This window comes from Lontra canadensis, unplaced genomic scaffold (genome assembly GCF_010015895.1).
Source record: "Lontra canadensis isolate GAN:19392208 unplaced genomic scaffold, GSC_riverotter_1.0 scaffold61, whole genome shotgun sequence".
In the NCBI taxonomy this organism is placed as follows: domain Eukaryota; kingdom Metazoa; phylum Chordata; class Mammalia; order Carnivora; family Mustelidae; genus Lontra; species Lontra canadensis.
Window position 1 is genome coordinate 10,077,726 of NW_022631055.1, and position 17,459 is coordinate 10,095,184.

The window sequence follows — 17,459 nt, forward strand, 5'->3', positions numbered from 1 at the left end:
TTTTGCTGTTTCACTTTTAAATAGGCTCCACACTGGGTGCCCCTAATGCACAAGTTTTAATTTTGATGAAGTCTAATTTATCTATTTTTTTTCCTATTGTTGCTTGCGCTTTTGGTGTCAAACAAAGCACCATTTCCTAGTCCAAGGTCATGAATATTTTTCCCTTATGTTTCCTTCTGAAAGTTTTAAAGTTTTAGCTCTTGCATTTAGTTTTTTGGCCTATTTTGAGTTTGTTTTTTTTTTTTATATGGTGTGAGATAGGGGTCCAGCTTCATTCTTTTGCACGTGGCTAACCACTTGCTGAAAAGCACTATTTGTTGAGAAGACTATTCTTTCTCTGTTGAGTGGGCATTCATGTTGAAAATCAATTGACCATAGATGTATGAGTTTATTTCTAGATTCTCCGTTCCATTCCACTGATTTTTTTTTAATATTATTTATTTATTTATTTATTTGAGAAAGAGAGAGAGTGTGTACGAGCTAGGGTGAGAGGGGCAGAGGGAGTGGGAAATAGAATTTTTTTTTCTGTTTAGAATGCAACTTTCTTTTTTGTTGTTCAAATTCAATTAGCCAACGTAAAGTACATCATTAGTTTTTGATGTAGTGTTCAGTGATTCATTAGTTGCATATAACACCCAGTGCTCATCACATCACATGTGCCCCTTAATGCCCATCAGCCAATTACTCCACCCCCCTATCCAGGGAGAGAGGATCTTAAACAGGCTCCACATTCAGTATGGGGCCCAGTGTGGAGCTCTTTCTCACTACCCTGAGATCATGACCTGAGCCAAATTGAGATCAGGCACTTAATAGACAGCCACCCAGGTGCCCAGTACCCCAAATTCTTGTTCACTGCAGCTTGCAGTATTGAAATTGGAAGTGTGAGTCTTCCAGCTTTCCTCTTTTCAAAATTATTTTGGCTATTCTGGATCTCTTGTGTTTCCATATTGATTTTAGGATGGTTTATCAACCTCTGCAAAAATGACAGCTGGGGTTTTGATAGTGATTATGTTGAATCTGTAGATAACTTTGAGTATTACTGCCATCTTAATAATATTGAGTCTACTAATCCATGAATATGGGATATCTTTCTATTTACTTAGATCTTCTTTCATTTCTTCCAAAACTGTTTTGTGGTTTTCAAAATAAGTCTTATACTTATTTTGTTACATTTATTCCTAAGTATTTTATTATTTTTTTAAAGATTATTTATTTATTTATTTGAGAAATAGAGAGCACAAGCAAGGGGGAGGAGCAGAGGGAGAAGCAGACTCCCCACTAAGCAAGGAGCCCAATACAGGGCTCATTCCTAGAACCTCAAGATCATGATCTCAGCCAAAGGCAGATGCTTAACCAACTGAGCCACCCAGGCACCCCTTCTTATTTTTGATGCTATTGTAAATTGAATTATTTTCTTAATTTTTTTTTTTTTTTAGATTTTTTATTTATTTATTTGACAGAGAGAGATCACAAGTAGAGAGGCAGGCAGAGAGAGAGGAGGAAGCAGGCTCCCTGCTGAGCAGAGAGCCCGATGCGGGACTCGATCCCAGGACCCTGAGATCATGACCTGAGCCGAAGGCAGCAGCTTAACCCACTGAGCCACCCAGGCGCCCATATTTTCTTAATTTTTGTTTCAGATTGTTCCTTGCTGGTGTGTAGAAAGAGAACAGATTTTTGTATACAGCCCTTGTATTCTGCAACCTTGCTGAACTCATTTATTAGCTCTAATCATTTTTTTAATGACAGAATTTGGTTTTGAAAGCAAACATGTTCTTGTGCAACTAATTGCTTGAAAGAAATGACCTCATGTTTCTTTAACAAACATGCTTTGGCCGTGCCAATGTAGGACTGGCCAGTCAGTCTGCCAAGCACACTGAATAGGCAGCAGTGCCTGGAGAAAGGGAGCTCCATCAATGAGATCAAAACACTTTAGAGAGGGAGTAAAACATGCGTAGGTTCTGTCCTGTCAGCTTCCAAGACAGTGTTGTTCATTTTACCTACCCATTCCATTCCCTACCAGCTTCTATAATATTTGTGTGGGAGGGGAAGAATATAACAAAATAAAATGACCCTGGCCAGTACATTCTTTGGATATTTTTTAAGTGGGTGAGAAATTTAGTTCTCAGAACAAATCAGTTTCATTTTCATGAACAGTATCTTTGGACACTTTGTTCTTCCTCACTTGATCACCATGCTTTTTCCCCTTTGTTCCTGGGGTTTCAGCATTATAGACATTGGGGCCTCGGGGCTCCCTGGGACAGGCCCCTGTTCTGTGGGTCACTTTCTTTTCTTGCTTGTATTCTGTCTCCCTCCTTCTCTACCCTCCTTCCTTATTCCCTTTCAGATAATAATTATAAGATTGCTGCTTGTAAAAAGAGTTAAAACAAAACCAAGACCAATAACCTCACTAGCTAGGTAACCCCTGTTATTATCTTAAAATATTCTCTGTATCAGGTGCAGAAAATTCAAATGTTAGAGACAGGTACAAAATGAAAAGTGAAAACTTTCCTGCACACCCAGTCCCTGTGGCACTTCCTCTCCCCAGAGAGTTATTATTATTTTTTTTAAAGATTTTATTTATTTATTTGACAGAGAGAGATCACAAGTAGACGGAGAGGCAGATAGAGAGAGAGAGAGAGAGAGAGAGAGAGAAGCAGGTTCCCTGCTGAGCAGAGAGCCCAATGCAGGACTCGATCCCAGGACCCTGAGATCATGACCTGAGCCGAAGGCAGCGGCTTAACACACTGAGCCACCCAGGCACCCAGAGAGTTATTATTAAGAATCATTTCTTGTGATGATTTTCAGGAGCAAAAGCCACATAATACACATACACTCCACAATCCACATAATCCATGTTTTTGTTTTTATGGATTTACTTACACCGTATTTCTTCCGACACTTTGGTATACATCTGAAGTTACCTCCAGCCAAGGGTTAATCTAGGACTTTCCCAGCTCTCTCCCCTGGATGTCAGGAGATATCACAGCCTACATACAGGATTTTCTAGACCAGCGTCTCCAGGGTGGAGGACCTTTGAGGTGGGATGAACCATCAGATGCAGGAAGAAGCATTAACGCCTGTATTTACATTTTAGGCCATCTTTTTTTTTTTTTAAGTTTTATTGAGGTGTGTAATTGACATACATTAACCCGTACACATTTAAAGCATGCAGTTTATACACTTGACATATGTATATATCCATAAAACTGTCATCATCATCCAGATAATGATGTCCGTTGCCCTTGTTTTCTTGTGCGTCTTTGTAATTAATTTCTCTCTCGTTCCCCCTTTGTCTGTAGGAAACCGCTAATCTACTTTCTGTTTCTGCAGATCAGTTTGCATTCTCTAGAATTTTATATAAATGGAATCACACAGCAGGTACTCTTTTTTGGGGGAGGGGGTCTGGCTTCTTTAACTCAGGATAAAAATTGTTTTGAAATCCATCAATGTTTTTGTGTGTATCAGTACTTTATTCCTTTTTGTAGCTGAGCCCTATTTCACTGTATGGATATCCTATCCCTAATGACAGTTTGGGTTTGTTTTGTTTTCAGTTCGGGGACTATTAAAATCTGCTATAAACATTCTTGTGCAGGTCTTTGTGTATACATCTGCTTTCTTTCCCCTTGGGGTAAATAGCTATGAGTGGATAGGCTGGGTCATAGGGTAAATGTTTAAATTTTTTTTAAAGCTTACTTATTTTTGTTTTAAGAATCTCTGCACCCAAGTGGGGCTTGAACATATGACCCCCAAGATCAAAATTTGCCTGCTCTTCTGACTGAGCCAGTCAGGTGCCCCACTGATATTTTATAGTGGGTGCTTTTAGTGCCATATTTAAGAAGTATTTGTGAAGTGTCGCCTCGGTGGCTCAGTTGGTTAAGTGTCTGCCTTTGGCTCAGGTCATGATCCCAGGGTCCTGGGATGGAGTCCTTGTGTCAGCAGGGAGCGTGCTTCTCCCTCTGCCTGCGTCTCCACTTGCTTATATGTACTCGCTCTCTCTCTCTGACAAATAAATAAACTCTTTGTAAAACATGAATCATTTTCTTAATTTCATTTTCAAATTATTTGTTGATAGTGTCCTGAGGTATAATTGATATTTGCATATTGATCTTGTATGCTATATCCTTGATAAACCCCTACTTCACTGAGAACTTTTATCAGGGATGGATGTTAGATTTTGAAATGCTTGTATGGTTTTTCTTTTTCAGTCCCTTAATTTGGTGAATTACACTGACTGATTTTTGAATGTTTGTTTAATCATCCTTGCATTCTGGACTAAACCCTACTTGGTATTAATTTTGTATGTATTGTTGGATTCAACCTGGTAACTTTTTATTGAGAACTCTTAATGTTTATGTTCATGAAGGATATTAGTCTATAGTTTTCTCTTTCTGTTTTGGTGTCAGGGATACCGGCTTCATAGAATGTGTTTGGAAGTATTTCTTCTTCTTCAATATTCTGGAAGAGTTTATTTAGAACTGGTATTATTTCTTCCTTAAGTGTTTGGTAAAAATTAGCCAGTAAAACCATTTGGGCGTTGAGTTTTCTTTATGGGAAGATTTTAATTTACAAATCTAGTTGTTAAAAATAGATATATGGCTATTTATATTATCTTTTTCTTCTTGAGTGAGCTTTTAGTTTGGTCATTTCACCTGAGTTGTCAAATTTATCAGCATAGATTTGTTCATAATATTCCCTTACTATCTTTTTAACGTCTGTTGGATCAATGATGATGATCTCTTTCTCATTCTGATACTGGTAATAACGTGTGTTTCTTTCTTCTTCAGTCAGATCAGTTGGGTTTCAGGTTTATCAACTTTATTGATCCCAGAGAACCAGCTTTTGGTTTCACCAAGTTTTTCTGTTTTCTGTTTTATTGATTTGTGCTCTTATCTTTATTTCCTTTCAAATTCTGCTTATTTGGGGTTTGATGTGCTCAATTTTCCCTCAGTATTTTAAGGTGGAAATCATAGTAGCTCATCCTTTTTAAATTTTTTTAATTTTTTACTTTTCTTTTTATTTTTTTAAATTTTATTTATTATTTGACAGAGAGAGAGACACAGGGAGAGTGGGAACACAAGCAGGGGCAGAGGGAGAGGGAAAAGCAGGTTTCCCACTGAGCAGGGAGCCCGATGCAGGGCTCGATCCTAGGACCCTGGGATTATGACCTAAGCAGGTCAGCACCCAGGTGCCCCTCATCCTTTTCTTATTTGTGTGTCAAAAGTAGCTCATCCTCTCCTTTTTTTTTTTTTTAAGATTTTATTTTAAAGTAATCTCCACACCTAGCATAGGTCTCGAACTCACAGCCATGAGATCAAGAGTTACATGCTCCACCGATTGAGCCACCCAGGCACCCCATAGCTCATCTTTTTAAAATTCGCTTTTTAACATGTTATATCACAAACATGGCATATTAGCATCAAGGTACATTTGTAGAGCTTATAAATGTGTATTTGTTAGAGGTATACATTTAAAAAAATTTAATGATGGATATGCACCATCAAAAAAGTTTTGGAGGGGCGCCTGGGTAGCTCAGTAGTTTGAGCCTCTGCCCTTGGCTCAGGTCATGATCTCAGGGTCCTGGGATAGAGTTCCGTTTTGGGCTCTCTGCTCAGCAGGGAGCCTGCTTCCCCGACCCCTCTGCCTGTTTCTTGGCCTCCTTATGATCTCTCTCCCACTCTGTCAAAAAAATAAATAAAATCTTAAAAAAAAAAAAAAAAGATTTGGAGAGCAGCAGAAGCATTCATTGATTGGAGCTGCAGGCTGATGCCTTCCTGGGAATTTTTTTTTTTTTTTCTTCCTGGGAATTTTGACATAATGTGGGAACCTGGGGATATATGACGGGTGACAGAGCATAGGATGGGGTGGATGAAGTGGATACAGGATGTCTGACAGTCACTCCCTTGGGAAGACCCCTACAGCAGCATGCAGCAGCATCAGGACACAGAAGGAACTTGGCTGTCCGACTGACCAAGTCCTCCTTCAAATGGCCAGCACTGAGCACTCAGGATTTCAGAGTTTTCAGGGTCGGCAGCAAGAACAGAGGTGGAGCACTGGGTGTAGAATGGATACTCGAAATATGATAGCTATTAGCAGGGCAAAAATGTATTTCTACATGACTCAGAGATGGCTAGATAAACCAAAGGAGCCAAGCAGCACAAATACTCTGCTCCCTCTTCTTTTCTTTTTTTTTTTTTTTTTAAATAAAGACTTTATTTATTTATCTGACAGAGAGAGACGCAGCAAGAGAGGGAACACAAGCAAGGGGAGTGGGAGAGGGAGAAGCAGGCTTCCCGTGGAGCAGGGAGCCTGATGTGAAGCTTGATCCCAGGACCCTGGGATCATTACCAGAGCCGAAAGCAGACACTTAATGAGTGAGCCACCCAGGCACTGGCTCTTCGCTCGTCTTAGTTCCTCGAGTTCCGTTTTGGCCGTTTTTATCTCACTCTATTCTCAGATTATTGGTTTTTGTTTTTCTTTTCTCAGGTGGTTTCTAAGCAGTCAAAAATCCTTTAGTCTGTCTATTCGGTTGACCCTTTGCGCCCTTCACTGTCTCATTAGGGGTTGTCCTCACTTCCCCTGACCTGCCTCTCATGGTGCAGGGGAGAGTTTCCCTCTGGGGTGGTTGGAGCAACCCATCCAGAGCATCCGGCAGCCTCCCAGGATAGAGGCCCTGCCGAGAACAGCTGCCCCTTGGGCTCCACACAGCCTGGGATCCCATGTCCCATGGTAGCAGTGGTGGCCATCCACGTGCAAGGAGCACTCCTGTACGGGGCCCAGAGCCCAAGCCCTCCGTTCATGTGAGGGTGACCTTCACTCCTCACTTCACAGAGCAGGTACCTCTCTCCCTGGGCCAAGGAGGCAAGCTGGGATCCAGCTACACTCTTAATCCCCACACTGGTACTGCGAGAACACAGTGCAGACCCAAAGGAGTGGGCAAACCCTGTGAGGACCACCTTGGAGAGCCCGGCCCCCTCAGAGCTGTCATTTGCTGGGCCCAGCCCCTTCAAAGTCTCCAGTTGGAACGTGACAATAACAGTAATTCAACTTCAGAATTGATCCTCATTTTAAAAACATATTATTGTCTGTAGTGATCATAAAAGTTGTTTCCTTGAAAATAATAGCTCACGTTTCTAGAGAGCTTGTGCCAGACCCTGAGTGCTGGGCCCAGCCTATCTCATTTAATCACCACAGCAAAAGCCTCCAAGTAGATACTGTGATTTTCCCTTTTCCTAACCATGGGGCTGGAAAGCCCAAGCTTCACACAATTTTCATGACCCACAGACTCCTGGGGGACGCGGACCCCCTGTTCTAGCTCATTTATCACTTTATCTTTTTCTCTGTCTTGCTATCTATGCTCTAGAGTGCAGGGCCTGTGGCTTTGCTTGCCTTCGTTTTACCTTCTCTTGAGTTCCTGGTGGCTCCAGCAGCCGGGATGCAGTAGACTCGGGCTGTATTCTTTGGATGTGCAGTTGAGTGTCGGGAATGTGTGCCTTGTCCGAAGCAAGACATCAACATCTTTTCCCACCAGCCCCTCTGATCATGTGCTGTCAGGCGACTTTGAAGCTGTGTGCGCGGGCCAGACTCCAGACATGCTATCCAGCTGTCCAAGGTCAGAAAGCGGGATCTGCTGGCCCTGTGAGGAACAGGTGTGTGTGTGATACCCCAGCCCAGCCAGCATCTCCCTCGTGTCTCTGCCAGGGTCGTGCGCTGCCCCCCAGGTGGGTCAGCACCTCCAACACAGCGACGACAGTGCCTGGCATGAACTTTTTTTTTTTTTTTTTAATTTGACAGAGGGAGAGAGCTCAAGATCACAAGCAGGCAGAGAGGCAAGCAGAGAGAGGGGTAAGCAGGCTCCCTGCTGAGCAGGGAGCCCGATGTGAGGCTCCATCCCAGGACTCTGAGATCATGACCTGAGCCGAAGGCAAAGGCTTAACCCACTGAGCCACCCAGGTGCCCTCTGGCATGAATTTTTAAAGCTCCCAGGTGCTTCTCATGTGCAGTCAGGCAGAGAGAGCCAGGTTATGAGGACTTTGGCCAAGTGCATAAACCTCACGCAGTAATATGGTGAGCACTTCTTCATGTTAGTCTCTCAGACCCTGATCAAAAATCTCCATGGCTCCACTAGCACACAGCCTCTAGCCCCAGTTTTCAGCTGTATCTAAGCTTTAAAAAGGACCAAGGCTGGGGTCCTGCCCTCGGAGACTGGCCTGGAGTACAGCCCAGGGAGGGACATTTTAAAACCTCCCCCAGATGATTCCAGTAAACAGGGGGGCTGAGGACCTCTGAGCTCCTGCACCTTGAGAGCAAGGCTGAAAGCTGTAGGTGTGCGGGGGGAGCTGGGGCTGCCTTCCGTGGGCTCCTCCCCACACCCATCCCACCCCAATCATCCCCCAGAGCATGTGTGGCTGGGTCCCTTGTGTGCCGTTCTGGAGTGAGGGCCACGGATTTCATTAGCTCAGTGGTTTCCCAATGTAGCTGCATTTCAGAATCCCTTGGGATTTCTTTTTTAATTCTAGAGCCCAAGCCAGGCTAATTAAACCACAGTAGTGGGGCACTGTGGGGGACAGCTGACAATAGCTTGTGAAGCTGCTCCCAAAGAGATTCCAGAATGTGTGCACAAGTCTGAGAACCACTGCATTCGGTTCTCAGCTGAGTCCTTGACCCAGAATGCAGTGAACCCCATCTAAGATCCCTTAGATGGCGGGGAGGGGCCACCAACACTGCTGTAGTGGGAGGGAGACCTTTTCCACTGTTCCCTTTTCTCAAGAGTTCCTTATTTTTGTTGTTGTTGTTTAAAGATTTATTTATTTAGGAGAAAGTGAGCATGAGCAGGAGGTGCAGAAGGAGAGGGAGAATCCCAAGCGAACTCCAGGCTGAGCACAGAGCCCAACACGGGGTTTGATCCCACAACCCAGAGGTCAGACCCCAGCTGAAACCATGAGTCAGATGCTCAACACACTGTGCCACCTAGGTGCCCCAGTTGCTGTTGTTTTAGAACAGTTTTAGGCTTACAGAATATTTGATCAGAAAGCAGTTCCCTTATGACTCCCTCGGCCTACCAGCACCGCCCCCAGCGCACACTAGTTTCTTCTATTGACATCTTGCATTTGTACGGTGTTAGGATTGATGAGGCACTGTTGATACATTATCATTAACTGAAGGCTATTGTTGAAATTAGGGTTTACTCTGGAGCGCTTCGGTGGCTCCGGCAGTCAAGCCATCAACTTTTGATTTCGGCTCAGGTCATGATCTTAAGGTCCTGAGATCAAGTCCCACATGCGCTGGGCTCCATGCTCAGCAGAGAGCCTGCTTGTCCCTCTGCCCCTTCCCCTGCTCTCTCTCTCTCTCTCTCTCTGTCTCAAATAAGTAAATCTAAATAATATTAGTGTTCACTCTGTGTGTGTACATTCTGTGGGTTTTGGTAAATGTATGACGTGTGTCCATCATTCCTGTATCATACAGAGTAGTCTCGCTGCTCTGAACATCCTCTGTGCTCCCCCTGTTCATTCCTTCCCCTCCCCGTCCAAACCCTGGTAGCCCCGGATCTCTTGGTGGTCTCTAGAGTTTTCCTTTTCCAGAACGTCATCTAGCTGGAGTCATGCAGTATGTGGACTTTTGGGACAGGCTCCTTTCCCTTAGCAATATGTATTGGAGGTTTCTCCGTGCCTCTTCGTGGCTTCTGAGCTTATTTCTTCTTGCCACTTGGTAGTAATCCACGGCCTGAATGTACCACGGTTTGCTTAGCCATTCACCTACTGAAGGATATTTTGTAGTTTCCAGTTTTTGACAACTACGAGTAAAGCTGCCGTAAACATTCCTGTGCGGCTTTCTGTGTGGGCATACATTTTCAGTTCATTTGGGTAAATACCAAGGAGCACAATTACAGGATTGTATGGCAAGAGTGTTTTTAGTTTTGTAAGAAACCACCAGACGGTCTTCCAAAAGGGCTCTTTTGCATTCCCACCAGCAAAAAATGAGAGTTCCTGTTGCTCCACAGCCTTGTCAGCGTTTGGTATCTTTTGTTTCATTTTAGGTAGACATCAGGAATATTCTAGAAATCTCAGGTTCAGAAATCCAAAGTGAGAGAAATCCTGAAGGGCCATGCATTCAGGGACATTACTGGGAAGCTCTTGATTGACTCTAAATCCGTCTCAGATTCTTGCTTTTTAAATGTGAGAGGGTGGTTTGCTCCTGCCTTCCTGAGTCATACTGAGGGGGCCTTGTATCATTAAAAATAACCCAATAGTGCATCCTGAGGTAGGAAAGTGAGGAAGTAGTTGCCTAGAGTAGAGACACGACAGCTGGGCCTCTGGCAGCCATCCTGGACCACGAGGCGATCTTAAGGAGCGGCACATGCTGAGAAGGGCAGAACAGAAGGGCACCCAAGATCCTACAGATCAGTCAGGTCCCTGCACCAGTGTGAGCCACCTGCTTCTAGACTTTTTCAGCAGAAAGAAATAAAATTCTAGCTTATCTAAGCCCAGGTAGGTTTTTTGTTTTGTTTTTGGTCTTTTTGTTATTTTTCAGCAGAACCTAGTTCTAGCAGCTCTGGCGGTTCGGTGGTTTGGCACAATGCAAGTCTGTCATACACAGGGGGGCCAGCAATGCTCCATGGTGTTAGGTGACACCAGGCAGTGGTGTCAGTTACAGAGGGCAGGAGAGAGAAGTGGTGGCCTGGGGACGGCCTCACCTACCCTATACACACCCTCACGCCCATGAACAAAAGGACCAGGGGCTGACAAGGACCAGGGGTGGGGGTGTGGTTGAGCTGGATGGGTGCTCTGTGTGTGTGTGTGTGTGTATGGGTACTGTATGTCTGGTGTGTATGTCTGGTGTGTGTCATGATATGTGCAGTATGTGTACAGATGGGGGTGTGTGCATAGTATGGGTGTGGTATAGGTGTGCACAAGTGTGTGTGTAGATGGGTGTTGTGTGTGTCTGTAGTATATGGTGTGCATGTATAGGGGTGTGTGTGTGTGTGGTGCGGGGTGTGTGGGTTTATATGTCTGTGAGTGTGTAATGGGTGTCTATGGGGAGGTGTGCATGGTGGGTGGATTTGGGGGTGCATGTGTGTGTGAGGGTGTGTGTGTGTGTGGATATGGGATGCATATGTGTGTGTGAGGGTGTGTGTGTGGTGGGTGGATTTGGGTGCGTGTGTGTGTGTGAGGGGGTGGGGGTGGGGGTGTCGACTGGATTACAACAAGGCAGGCATGGGGTTGTAGGGGCACCAGCAGGAGGGCCTTAGCTCAGGGTGAGCAGGTAGGAAAGGGAAAGCGAAGGGGTCATTGGGATGGGTTGCATGGCAGAAAGAACAAAAGGAAGACTGGAAAGAATGTGGGTATAGCCGTCTGGAGAAGGAGCCAGTGGGGATGGGAGGCTAGAAGAGCGACTGGGTCCGAAGCTTATCCGGCCCCAGGCATGCTTCTGTCCCTGGTGAGAGGCAGCGCCAGGCCCGGGACAATGCCAGGCTCCTTCCCCTGCTTACATTGTAGTTGGGCCAATGAGATGCGCACATTTTTAAAGTACGGACTTGATGGAATTTTGTGTATTTACCACATACAGGGATTCCTTTGATCACATCGCTCCATCCTCCTGAGACCACTTGCTTCCAGGCAGGGTGGGTGTGGTGCGGGCAGGCAGGGCCCGAGGACCCAGAGGGGGTCCCACAGGGCCAGTCGAGAATGTTGTTGGCTTTGAACAGGATAGAAATCAAAGCGAGCCAGGAGGAAGTGAGAGCAGAGTTGATCCAATAGCATCAGTCATAGAGTAAACCAGATGGGTTGTGCGAGGGGCTCAGAAGGGAGAGGAGAGAGAGTCTTTCCTTTGCTTGGGTTCTGGGCTTTTCATTGAGGATGGTGCCCATGTACTCTCAGGAACCCAGGAACTGATGAGAACAAGGACAAGGGTCCAGGTGTCCTCCACAAGTCACTTATGCCCAGGAGCCATGGGATCTTAGTGTCAAGATGTCTAAGGTTGTGAGTCTGGAATAGGTACCTGAGGACCCCACCCAGTCCCTCCTTGGATGTTATCGACTACATCGGAAAACTCCAAAGAAATCATGCACACCTTGACCTTTACAGTTAGGACCTATGTTATTTGTACTCTAAGGTGTGTGCAAGGTGGGGCTGCAGTTCCTAGCAAGAACAGAAACAGAGGAGCAAGAAGTTCTTTCCCTGTCTCACGTGGGTCTGCCTCCTGCTTTCTGTCCTTAGCCTCTCACCCCTGGGCATCGCACCCCTCTGGCACCCTGGGTTCCTGGCTGGGCCCAAAAAACAAGGAATGGAGGCCTGGCCTCAGGGTGCACCCAGGGCTCTTCCTTCTGTCTCTAGCTCCCCCTGCCTCCACCCCCACAGCACCCCAACTGCCTTTTATTCCCAGCCATTTATAACACCTGGCTTCATTTGGTGTGTTTATTCTTCATGTGTTTTGTCGGTTTCCCTGCTCAACCATCAGCTCCTTGAGACCAGGACTTTGTCTCTTTTGTTCACTGCTGGGCCCCCAGCATTTAGAAGAATGCCTGGTGTCCAGTTACTGTTTACTGAGCAGTGAAAAGTTTAAATGACAGGCTGAAGCTGATTGCCTAAAGCCAGTGATATTGAGACACGTGTAAATTTAAATACAGAAGGTCAGAGGGAAGTTGAGTAACCACAATTGGGAGGACAAGAAATGGTGAGAGGGGCGCCTGGGTGGCTCAGTCGGTTAAGCGTCTGACTCTTAATCTGTTTTGCTCAGGTCCTGATCTCATGGCTCATGGGATGGAGTCCTGGCTCGGTGCTCAGGGCGGAGTCTGCTTGGATGTCCTTTCCCTCTGCCCTCCCCCACTCCATCATGTGCACTCACTCCCATTCTCTCTCTCAAAGAAACAAATAAATCTTTTTTTAAAAAATGTAAGACTTGTTAAAAAGAAAACCACAGACCCTGGATGGTGACACTTAGGCCAAGTCCCCAAACCGGGGCTTAAAACCTAACCTAACTACAGTTTCTGCCTCCCTCCCCACCCTCTGTCTGACAGGCATTTTCTGATAGATGTCAATGAGGTAATCTATCTGTATAACAAGACCCCCGGCCCTTCCTCCTAAGGGAAGGTTACCTAGCAGGGAACAATCCTCTTTTCTTTCGCTAATAACATTCTTGCCCCACCCTCCTTCCTATAAAAACCCTTCCATTCTGTTCAACTCCTTGGAGCTCCCCGCTCCCTGCTAGGTGGGGTCCTGCCTGATGGCAGAATGGCTTAATAAAGCCAATTGGGTCTTCTTAACTGGGTTTGATTATGTTCAACAGATAGTAAGCTTCCCCTCAAAGTCGTGAGGCCCACGCTCCAGTTGGGATCTGGGCTCAAGTCTGATGAGGTAGTTGCTTACTTTTCCTGAGGAATAAGCCCCTCCCTATTACGGCTGATGGGGACACCCCTCCTGGAGAATTGTAGGGTCTCTTAAGATGGCGTCAAGAATCAGGACCCAGGCAGATGGTTGGCCCTCCCAAGGCAGCCACCCTGAACATTCATTAGCCATTCGATTTGGGGTTCCGGGGAGGGGGAGAAAGAGACCAGAGTCGTGCAGACCCTGTGCCTTGTCATCGACCCTCTAAGGCCCAGAACGGGATCTGCTGTGTGGGAAGGAGTGATGGAGGCCTGTGGAGGGGAGCTGCTGGGCCAGCACGTCAAGCCGAGGGAGGTTCTTGGGATGTGTGTGTGGTTTTCCCATTCCCTGACAGTGATGCCAGGAGAGCGGAGGCGGTGGTGTTACGTGAAGTAACGCTTCTTCTGAGGCACAGATGGAAAAGTCACTTTTATTTTAGGCCCCATGCTTTTCCTCCCCTGCCTTCCCCCAGAGCATGGGTTCCATCCCAGGAGAACCACCCAGAGGGCCGCTTCCAGACTCTGAGCCTCTAAGCAGAGCCCGGGAGCTCAGGGCTGCCAGCACTGGCATTTAAAAAGGTACAGGGCCCCCGCTGCTCCCCTGGGGAATGGCCTCTAAGGACTGTGGTGTGGGTGTGGAGGAGCAGAGGGAGGGAGCTAGAGCTGGCAGCCTGGCTGAGTTCTGTTCTGTGTCAGCTCTCCGGAAAAACCCCCCTTCCGGACACTCCGTGCTTAGGAGAAGCTGAGCGCATGGCCTAGTTACAAGCAGTGTTAATTATGCGCTCTCCGGCGCCTGTCGTCATCCTCGTTGTCCTCATCACTTAACCAATTTCCAGTGCTGTTGATGGGGCCTGATACATCCCGAGGCAGCCCAGGCTCCTTGCTCTGAAACTTCTCCTCACCTGTCCTCCGGGGTCAAGCAGTGGTGCAGAGCCATTCCCAGGTAGGGGCAGGGAAGGGGACATCGTGCGGCTCCACCTTTGGAGCCGGCACCCGAAGCCTCTGCTCCCAAGGGGCTTTAAACAAGCAGCAGATGCACCTGCACGGGCTGAGGAGGGAGGTTGAGAGCAGCTGTGCACAGCACCCTTTGGGGTCCTACACTGCTGGCAGGCTGTCCCCCCTCCCCACCCCAGCTGGGTCTCCAGGACCTCACCCTAGGCCAATTCTCTTTGCACACACATCCTCCCTCCCTGGAAAGTTCGTCAGCCCTCCCACACGTGCGTGTGCGAACGTGCACAATCCCCCAAGGGGCCTGGTAAACAGCGCTCGTGCTCTCTCTCTCTCTCTCTCTCTCTCTAGTGGAATCTCATTGTGTTTTGCAGACTTCATTCTTCTCAGCTCGTTTGTGAAGCGGGCAAGGGGTATCATTACTCTTACTTGTTAAGTTGCCTGAGAGGAAAAAAAAACAAGAAAGTTTTTCCTCCTCCCAGAGTCTAATTACTTGTTGGGTGAGCCCCGACCCATATACATTTCTAAAGAGAGAGACACCGGATGCCAGCGGAAGAGAGGGCCTTGGACAGGGTTCAGAGACCCTCTGACAGCCATACCAGACTGTTGCCACAACTTCTCCAGGTGTTGAGGATGCTTTGTTTCTCACCTTGAGCTGCCATGCTCTTCCATGCTTCTCTGCCATGGATGTTTCTGTCCCTTTGCTGGCTACCTGCTTCCTTTCCTGTGACCTGTGCCATTTTCCTTCCCACCCGCACCCTCACCCCCGCCCCACCCCCCACCCCCAGCCTCCAGTGAACTGGAGTAGGCTCCTCTGAGTTGGCTCTGCACCTTTCACCTGCTTTGCTTTTGAATACACTCTCCTGTATTTATTTCTCTGCCTGGCTCCCCTCTCTCCTAGACTGTGAGCTCCCTGAGGTCAAGGTCTTCCCCGCCTAAACCCTGCCACCTTTTTATCCCGGGCTCCTGGAAGGGTTCCAGCACACGGGAGGACCCACTGAAGTGTGTCTTTCAGAGGGAACTCTTACCCCCAGAATGGTTAGGGCCAACCACCTGCTGCTAACAGCCTATTTCGCCCCATTTCCAAGCTCTTGATTCCGCCTCATCTGTCAAAGTCGACATCCTTCAACATCCCTGACATCGCCCTCTGGTCTTCAGTTTCCCTCCCCACCCTCCAGGCACTCTGCGTGCAGAGTGGGCCCTGCCCTCATGGAATTTACATTCTAATGGGGAGACAGAGAAGAGCGGCAGGCCGTATATCAATCAGTAAGATGCTGTAGAGGAAGGACTGGTGTGGAGACGTGGACTCCGCCTTTCGGTGGGGTGTGGAGAGGTCAGGAGCCTGTGGGAGGCAGACGGGATTGCAGCCATCTTTGGGAAATAGGATCCTCCACACTGGTTTTTGTTTTTCTAGTTTCCTGGTTCTGAAAAATGTCCTTAAGTAGTCTGACAGAAGAAAGCCCCGAGTCCGGAAGGTTTTCCTTCACTGTTGGTGAGGTCAGATTACCGGTCATGTTTTGTCAGACTAGTCAAGAGACAGTGCTACCTTGAGCTCAGGCTGGCTGCGGAGACACGTCCTAGGCTGTGGGGAGGGCCCTGGGCTGGAATCCTGGACCTGGCAACACCCCGCTGTTGCTGCAAGGACAGCGCCGAGTCAGCAGGAGGCCCAGAGCTGGCCTCAGCCCTTAGTGGCGAAGGGCCCGGGGCTGCTGAGACTTGTGTCTTCCGCGTCGCGCAGTTCTGAGGCCTGTGGTTTAGGTCTCTTCATCGGGCTCCGCTCTGGGCAGCTCAGCACCCCGACGGCTGCCTGATGGAGCGGGTCAGGGCACCGTCATCCCTGGGCCCTTGCACTTCAAGGTGGCCAGAGCTTAAAGACAGGAGAATGAACGACCAGGTTCCCAAAGCTCCAACGCATGTCTCAAAACCCCTGGTTGCTGGATTCCTCCAGAAAACACCTGCGGTGCCCGACAAGGCAGGAACAGGTCCTCTTGGGCTAAGCTGTCCAGGGGCTGTCACACCCTGCCCTCCCATGGGAGTAGTGTGCTGTATCCATCCGCTGTCCCTGACCCTCTGCACTCCTTGGCCTGACAGATGGAGACAAGCGATGGTGGTGCCCCTCGCTGCAAGAGGTCATGGAAACATTCCACAGCTTGGGAGCCTGCAGCCCTGCGCTGGACCCCAGTCAGCCCGGTGAGAGGTGAGTACTTCCCCTTCCTCGCTGTCCTTTCCCATTCCTTCGACACTGTGTATCTCCCCTCCAGCCCCTCAACTTGTCCACCTTAGATACATACAGGTTTTTCCCTATCAGTTACACCTCCTTCAAAATGGTAAAACAAAACAAAACGAAACATTAGCCAAGAAAGATGCATTCTTCTCAACGTGTATTCATGCTAAAAAATATTCAAGTATTTCCTATTCTAGAAAGGTAATACAGCATAACGGGCCATTCGTTGTACAAAACTATCCATCTCATTATTGTTTGTGGTCTGTATCCTCAACTCCATAAGCACTGTGAGTTAGAAAAATGGAAGATTCTCTCTGATTAGTATCTGAAATGGTGTGCATTTGGGGGGAGTAAAAAAAATTTCCCAAACTCAGGCTCTTAGCCCCCATGCTGAAGCCATCTGAGGGATTCTAGAACAACCACACACGAGTACCCGTGGATATGGGCATCACACCATGAATGGCGAACGTTCCGGTCACTGACCCTGCTCCCAGCTTCAGGAGACAGAAGAACGAGGCACGAGTGGGTCCTGCTGCTTGGGCTGACATCTGTTCCTGCCCCTCAGTGACTCAGAGCCCTCCCCGCTCCTCCTCTTCCAGGACATGTCCCAATCTCTCTGGTCTACCTCCAAGCCTCAATTTTGGCCCATTACCTAATAACAACTCATGGCCAGCAAGGCACAATCTTGCATGTAATTTCCACAATGGCCCATTTTGTTTTGTGGGTGCCCCCTTTGTGCACTGGGCTGGGTTGGGGGGTGGGTACTAATTTGCATGCCCATTGTCCCTGCCCTCTAGGAACAGAGCCATACAATATGTAAATGACTATTGTTAGGTGGACAGTGATTAGGTCTAGGTTGTAAAAGTGTTGCATATTGTAAACTTGTTCTACAAATTATATTACATTCAAACTCTCTCTTGATGATTCTTT

General features: G+C 47.4%; 1 protein-coding gene across 3 annotated transcripts in view; it reads left to right on the forward strand.

Annotated features, from left to right (window-relative positions):
* The window catches only part of FAM178B (family with sequence similarity 178 member B), an 88,039-nt gene that overhangs the window by 26,707 nt on the left and 43,873 nt on the right, over nucleotides 1–17,459 (forward strand). For 2 of the 3 annotated variants that reach the window (XM_032877906.1, XM_032877907.1), the window contains one exon: nucleotides 16,397–16,502. In XM_032877906.1, coding sequence (XP_032733797.1) covers nucleotides 16,397–16,502 — 106 coding nt within the window. Of the gene's footprint in view, nucleotides 1–12,313; nucleotides 12,326–16,395; nucleotides 16,503–17,459 lie in introns of those variants that run through there. The other variant, XM_032877908.1, reaches the window with a different exon arrangement.